General features: G+C 34.9%; 1 protein-coding gene across 3 annotated transcripts; it reads right to left on the reverse strand.

Moving 5' to 3' along the window:
• On the reverse strand, positions 1 to 7,663 carry ly6d (lymphocyte antigen 6 family member D). Of its 3 annotated transcripts, none has more exons than XM_049467363.1 (3): positions 7,551 to 7,663; positions 345 to 440; positions 1 to 227 (listed from the first exon to the last, which is right to left on the reverse strand). In XM_049467363.1, exons 1-3 carry the CDS (start codon positions 7,600 to 7,602, stop codon positions 145 to 147), a joined length of 231 nt encoding a protein of 76 aa, XP_049323320.1. In that variant the 5' UTR covers positions 7,603 to 7,663; the 3' UTR covers positions 1 to 144. The 3 variants fall into 3 exon arrangements, with proteins under 3 accessions (XP_049323320.1, XP_007229300.1, XP_007229301.1); XM_007229238.3 differs by lacking the exon at positions 7,551 to 7,663 and adding an exon at positions 2,220 to 2,426; XM_007229239.4 differs by lacking the exons at positions 1 to 227; positions 345 to 440 and adding exons at positions 5,426 to 5,653; positions 5,768 to 5,863 and having other exon boundaries at positions 7,551 to 7,661.
• Between the last annotated feature and the right edge of the window lie 526 nt (positions 7,664 to 8,189).

The raw sequence follows: 8,189 nt of genomic DNA on the forward strand, positions 1-8,189 counted from the left end.
TAGATGCTGCAGGCTTTTATTTAAGCATTAGGAATCATTGGATACAGTTAATTAGGAGGATTATGGTCATTTTATATGGTTATTATTATTATAACTCTTTGATTAAGCTCATGATTCAGCAGTATTGCAGAGGTTAGCTGGGTCTCAGCCGCACAGATCCTCCTGGCAGCAGTAGATATTAACTCCAGGCACACAGAACTCCTCACAGGTCCGACTGAGGGAGTCGTCTAAAGAAAAAAAAATAAAACATAATATAGTGAATATAGTGAGTGCAGAACAGCTTTCACTGTCTGTACATCTTTCTTCCTGATTTTTTAGAGTATAAAAGTCAGCAGAGTACTCACATCCCACCACGGTTTTGCAGAAGTTGCTTGATTCTGGGCATTCTGTAGCAGTCTTACAGTTCCCGTTCACACAAGTGAAACACTTGAGGGAATGCACTGAGGATAATTAATGATTTTAAGAATTATTGGACGTAAAAACACATTAAAGATTAAAGTACTATAGAACAAACTACTATAACTTCATATAACCTCTCTATATTACTATGCAATACCAGTCAAAAGTGTGGAAACTCCTAAATTCAGTGATTTAAAATTATTCTTCATTGTAGATTAACAGTAAAATTATCCAAACTATGAACAAAAACATATGGAATTATTTAGTAAAGATATATTATAATATTATATATTATATTCTTTAAAGTAGGCACCTACTGCTTAGATGACAGCATTGCACATCTTGGTATTTTCTCAGTCAGCTTCACGAGGTAACCACTCACAATGTAGAGTTGGTGTACAGTGAATAGCTCTATTTGAGTAATGTTCTAATCCATATTATGGAAAGAACTATTTAAAGAACAAAATACTTTAAGAAATGAAAGTCAGTCCATTTAAAACAATTTCTAGAACTTTAAAAGTATCGTTACATGCAGTCTTAAAGACCATCAAAAATGTTATGATGAAACTGGCTCTCATCAGGACCACCCCAGGAAAGGAAGAGCAAGAGTTACCTCTGTTGCACAGGATAAATTAATCAGAGCTACCAGCCTCAGAAACCACATGTTAACAGCACCCCAGATAAGAGCCTCACTGTAAGCCCAGAAAGTTGAATTTACTTAAATTAAAAAAAAAAATTGCAACCAGTTGCCTTAAAAAAGTTAAGTAATGGGTAATGAGAACTTGAGTTAGCACAACTTCAAAAACATCAAGTTATTGCAACTAAAAAGTTGCAATAAAAAAGTTAACTTTTTTTTTGTTATACCAAATTTGCCCAAAAATAAATTCATTGCCAAATAAATAAATATCTTGATTTTTTCTTATTTTCATTTGAACTCAATTTTATTTTAATATTTATTTTATAAATATTCACACTGTATTCACACAGTTAATCTTAATATATGATCTGATGGTGAGTGTCAGAAACTAGAGGACACACCAACAATGCAAATAGTTTGTCCCAGCAGACTAAACTTAGTTATTATAAGTTGACTCAACTCAAAGGTCTCTGTTTGAATGTATACGTTCCCACAAATATTCAACTAATTTATAATAGTTGGAAATATCCAATTTTACATTAAAACAGACTGAATTTGTTTGAGAGCACCTAAATGTTTCATATTTGAGTATTGTAGTTTGTTTAACACTTTTAATTTATGACATGTGTTCCTAATGTGTTTATTTTATAGTCATTAGTATTCATGACTTCAGTATTAATTTTTAAAGTAGGAAAAATACTGAATAAGAGAAACATTGAATGAGAAGGGGCTTCCATACTTTTGACTGGTACTGTATACTGATTTAATTTAGAAAAATGTTTCCAGGAACAGGAAATAATCAATAATAAACTGTTTATAATAAAAATAAATAACTAATGAATATAAATAACAATATAAACGAGTCAATATTTTTTTCTAAGAAAAATTTAAGAAAACATACACAGTGAAAATTTTATTTTTTTTTAAGATTGTAACTTTCCAGCTCCAAATCAACAGTTTCATTTACTCTTTTTGGAGGACTGAATAGTTTAATGCCTACTGAAATAGGCCATAACTTTATTACTGGACTAAAAGGATATGAATAAATAATGAAGCAGTTATTTCCTTTTATTGTTCATCAGTACTGTACACATCTCATCCCTGTGTAGTGAAATAATAATCAAGTACATTGTCAGTCTTTTACATACAGTACTATTCTGAAATAAATTAAAATAAATCTTACCAGTCTCACTGCACACCAGCACCAGTACGAGGGCACACACCAGAAGCTTCATGTTGGCAGCTGTTCTGGTCGGTCTGTATGAGGCTGGCTACCTTTATTATCCGGAGTCACACAACCGGTTTTCTCTGAAGCATAACAAAAATCTCGCACAGCAAGTTTCAGATAACAAATGTGCTTTTAAGTCTGAGCTGATTTACTGACAATTGAAATGTGACACACTTCCTGGACCTATTTCATCTATTAAGGACTGCATTACCAAGAATCCCACTCCCTCTCACACCACAGTCACATGACACTCTTTAACCAACCATGGACAGCTCCCACTCTCGTTGTAATCCCCTGCAGCTGTGACTGATTAGTGATTCCTTTAACCTGTGCTTGATTGTATGTGAATTTATATAAGGCATGTTTGTTTTACCTGCCCTTTGCAATGTATTGCTGAAACTTTTGTTAGGCATAGTGAGTGTTTGTTTCTGTGCATTTTTGACCCTTTTCTGGTTTTTGGATTTACCCCTTGGACTTGCCCCTTTCCTGTGATTGCTGAATTTTGCTTATTTGGTTTATTGACTTTTTGCCTGATTTTTGACCTTGTCTTTGCCTGTTCCCTATGTGCATGTTTTTGCTATTTGTGTTTTTGGCATGGCTGTTTGACCACTCTTTTGGATTAACCTTCAAATATATATCCGACGAGCCATCAGGTGTTCTGTCAAGTTGTTTTACCCTGTCAAACCATGCTACTCTTGTGTATATTTAAAGGTAAAAATATAAAAGAAGCACAATTTTACAGCATGTTTCCAGTAAGAAGTTCATGTACTATATTTGGAAAACCTACATCACCATTTCATGGTAAAGTTATGGTAGCAAGAGTATATTATACAGACAAACAGTGTGTAATTCAGCCTGTAATTTTCTCAGAGGACCCCTCAAAAAAGAGAAAATTACCCCAGGAACCCCTGAGAAACTAATTCTCTCTGGTAAGGGCTAGAATTACCAGCCTTAGAAAACACAAGTTAACAGGACCCCAAATAAGAACCTCCTTTATGCTTCACAGTATTTTGGTTTGTTTAACATTTTTTACTACAAGTTTTCTACATGATTTCTTGAATGAGAATGAGAAGTTGCTTCAAAACTTTTGACTGGTACTGTATATTGATTGATTTCAGCTATAAAAATGTATCCTGGAACAGAAAATAATCAATAATGAACAAATTATAATTAAAATGAATTAATAATGATTATAAATAAATATTATAAATATAAATAATCATCTGTTTTTTTAGATAATATGTTATTATTATTATTATTATTATTATTATTATTATTATTATTATTATTATTATTATTATTATTATTATTATCATCATTATTATTATTATGGGAGCCTCGATGCTTTCAAGTTGTAAACAGGTGTGCCGTAAGGTAGAAAAGGTTGAGAACCCCTGTTTTGGGGTGTACTCACACTAGGCACTCCGTGCCATGCCCGGGCATGGTTACCTCTCAAAGCATGGCTTGTTTGACTAGTGTGATTGGTCTGAACAATGCAGTACACTAAATCGTGCCCTGGCCCAAGTGAAGAGGAGAATCAGTACACAATTCACTTGGACTCAGGCATGGTACACATGCAGTGTGAGTGCTATCCGTGCCTGAGCATGAAACAAGTTGATACATTAAAATGTTGCTTAAATCACTGTTTTTCACTATATAATTTGTATGCACTTTGGAGCTATAATATAATATCATGTACATGCACATCCACATTGAATTGTAAACAGACATCCATAATGCTTTCACTTTCTATGCATGTGGCTTTTTCTCGCTGCCTGTCTAACGACCTACATCTCTAAAATACTGCTGTAACCCAAACACACACATGGCCACACGCATACGCTCAGGCTGAGATTACACACTGCCATTAACTGATCCCACTTAATTCCTAAATTCATAATTCAAACCAGATGTACAGCCTAGAAATTTTGTCCTTAAAAGACATTGTTTTAAGTTACACTATATGAGAACCACTTCACACAACCAGGCATCGAGTGTGTATTAGTGTTTCTAAGAGCCCAATGGATGCTTTGATATCAACATATTATCAACATTAATATGGCTATAAAAACATTATGATGAAACTGGCTCTCATCAGGACTGCATCTCTGTTACACAGGATAAGTTAATCAGAGGTACCAGTCTCAGATACTGCAAGTTAACAGCACCCCAGACTTCCTGTTTGAGTATTTGGGTTTGTTTAACACTGTCAGTCTGCCTGCTCTGGTCTCTGAACTACACAACAAAGACTCTAATTCCCAGCATGCACTCACACTTGACTTCCCTGACTCTGCTGATCACTTGACACTATGACGTTCCCACTCTCCCAGTTACTGATTGTTTGCAACTGGTCTGTTTTGTATAAATACCCCATCTCTTTTTCTATCTGTCGCAGAGTATTAAATCTAGTTAGCTTGATTTTCTACAATGTGTTTCCTTTGTTTTTGCTTTTGTTACTGACCTGTTTTTGTTTACTACCACTGATTCTTGCCTTGCTAATTTTAATGTTTGTTTCCGTTGCCGACTTATTTTTGTATTTCTGACTACTCTTCTGCCTTGCCCCTTATCTTCTGGATTTCCTTTATATGACTCTGTTTGCCCAACTATGCTTAGGTATGCTGAATATATTTGCTGCCATAAAATTTTTGACCCTGCCTGTCCCTTACTACTCCTGTAAGTATAACACCTTTGTTAATAAACTGTGTGTTTCGTATGCTTGTGTGTCTGTCATGTCAAATGCTTTTAAGTTACTACATGATTCTCCATGTGTTTCTTCATAGTCTGGATGACTTCAGTATTAATTTTAAATGTAGTAAATGTAAATGTAGTTTGTTTGTGTTTTCAGCGACTGAATTTAGCCTATTTCTCAGCCACAACTTTGAGTAATATGTGGGCCACTAATAAATGACAGATGGGGTTCAGATTTTGGCCACAGTAATGTTGTAATGAGGGCATCTATTGGTCTTTTCTAAAGGGTTTAACTCTAGCAATTGTTTTTCATTTAATATCATATTGCAATCACGACCATAATTTAAATTTAACATTCAAATCAGAGATTGTCACTGTATGTTCTTAAAATGTAACACCTGTTTAACCTGTTTTTCTACATTACAGACTGTTCAGTTTCTCTTTGCTAGACAATAGACTCTAAAAGAAGAAAATAGATGCTGCAGGCTTTTATTTAAGAATTAAGAATCATTGGATACAGTTAATTAGGAGGATTATGGTCATTTTTATATGGTTATTATTATTATAACTCTTTGATTAAGCTCATGATTCAGCAGTATTGCAGAGGTTAGCTGGGTCTCAGCCACACAGATCCTCCTGGCAGCAGTAGATATTAACTCCAGGCACACAAAACTCCTCACAGGTCCGACTGAGGGAGTCGTCTAAAGGAGAAAAAAAACATAATATAGTGAATATAGTGAGTGCAGAACAGCTTTCACTGTCTGTACATCTTTCTTCCTGATTTTTTAGAGTATAAAAGTCAGCAGAGTACTCACATCCCACCACGGTTTTGCAGAAGTTGCTTGATTCTGGGCATTCTGTAGCAGTCTTACAGTTCCCGTTCACACAAGTGAAACACTTGAGGGAATGCACTGAGGATAATTAATGATTTTAAGAATCAATGGATGTAAATACACACATTAAGATTTAAGTACTATAGAACAAACTACTATAACTTCATAATCTATATATTACTATGCAATACCAGTCAAAGGAAATGCCTTAAATTCAGTGTTTTAAAATTATTCTGGCTCTGATCAGGATCCCTCCAGGAAAGAAAGACCAAGAGTTTCCTCTGTTTCACAGGGTAAGTTCATCAAAGCCCTATCCGAACGGGATAGGGCTTCTACTCTTTCTGACAAACTCTTGCATCCAGAATGCAATTGAAAAAACAGGAGGACCAGTGAGTTTTTTGGATTTCTCGGTCACGTGACATCGCTTTCAGTAGCTCCTCCATTTCCATTCGCTGTTGTGTTTATGTGCCCAAAGTGTAATTATGGTGTGTAGCAATGGACAAATAGCTATTTTATTAAAAGCGAGGTGATGAAACTCATAGATGTGCATTCTTACGGGACTAAAATTACCGGAGGACCACGGAATTCAGCGAAAAACAGAATGTAATTCAGCCTGTAATTTTCTCAGAGGACCCCCCATAAAACAGAAGATTACCCCAGGAACCCCTGAAAAAACAAATTCTCTCTGGTAAGGGCTAGAATTACCAGCCTTAGAAAACACAAGTTAACAGGACCCCAAATAAGAACCTCCTTCATGCTTCACAGTATTTTGGTTTGTTTAACATTTTTTACTACAAGTTTTCTACATGATTCCTTGATTGAGAATGAGAAGGTGGAACAAAAAATGAACAAGTTATAATTAAAATGAATTAATAATGACTATAAATAACAATATGGGCCCTATTTTATCTATAGCGCACCGGTCAATTTAGGATGTGTCAGTGTGTTTTTGGTATTGTGAGGATGCAAATAAATACACCAACGTGGCTTGAAATGTGTAAAAGTTATGTACTAATTCTCTTAATTAATCATGGGTGTGTTTCGGCCGTAACGTGAAATAAACCAATCAGTGTCATTCCTGTTAAGAAGCAGGTGCGCTCTGACTTTGTTGCGTTTGTATCTTAAGAGTGTGGTGCTTTGTGTGTCTCAGCAGAGGATTTTAACCTGCGCATTCACGCTGTGAAGATATCCTAGCTGCCCATTTAAGGGAACAGCAATATTATTTTATTCTTTATTCTGTTTTTTGTTGAGGTAAAATTCAAAATTGTGCTCTGCAGCCTGTCCGTGTATGTGTTTAACAAGAGGTGGCGTACCCGTGCTGAGTGCACCTATGGGAATGGATGATTGATTGCTGTCTAGGTTAATTTCAGTCAGTGGCGCACCTGTGAAATTTACCTGAACACACCTCTTCCAGACCACCACACCCATCAGTCTAATCTTGTGCAGGGTGTATTATAGGGCCCTATAAATAAATTAATAAAAATAATGACTCGACCAATTCTAATAAAACTTGCACAGTGAAAATGTTATTGTGCAAGATGGTAACTTTCCATGATTCCACCTTCCAGCTCCAAACCAACAGTTTCATTTTCTCTCTTTCGAGTTAATCCATTAATTGTGAACATTTTAATGCTCACTGAATTATTTATATAGTATAGTTATTATTGTACACTCATCTCAGCCCTGTGTAGTGAAATAATAATCAAGTACATTGTCAGTCTTTTACATACAGTACTATTCTGAAATAAATTAAAATAAATCTTACCAGTCTCACTGCACACCAGCACCAGTACGAGGGCACACACCAGAAGCTTCATGTTGGCAGCTGTTCTGGTCGGTCTGTATGAGGCTGGCTACCTTTATTATCCGGAGTCACACAACCGGTTTTCTCTAAAGCATAACAAAAATCTCGCACAGCAAGTTTCAGATAACAAATGTGCTTTTAAGTCTGAGCTGATTTACTGGCATTAGATTTAATCACTTAAAGAAGAACATAATAATATATATATACATATATATATATATACATATATATATATGTATATATATATATGTATATATATATATTATATCGTAATATAAAGAAGAGATCATCAGCATTTACAGTAATAAAATGTGTTGAATTATTAAAGTAAGCTTGTTACTCTATTGTCACTTCCTTGGTGACAATGTCTATAGCAGTAGTTAGGATAGCTCCAAAAATAACAACTTCACAGAAGAAGGAAGAACTGTTTTAAATTTCTGTATAAGTGAAAATATTCTAAGCCATTTTAGGTAATTACTATTAATCTGTCGATATTGATTCATCATGGCATTTTAATACAGTGTAAAGCCATCTGTCTCAACCCTGGTCTTGTTTTAATGCAGTAGTAATACTGAGTTAGGAGTGAATAAAATATTTAAT

This window comes from Astyanax mexicanus, chromosome 18 (genome assembly GCF_023375975.1).
Source record: "Astyanax mexicanus isolate ESR-SI-001 chromosome 18, AstMex3_surface, whole genome shotgun sequence".
Taxonomy (NCBI): Eukaryota; Metazoa; Chordata; class Actinopteri; order Characiformes; family Acestrorhamphidae; genus Astyanax; species Astyanax mexicanus.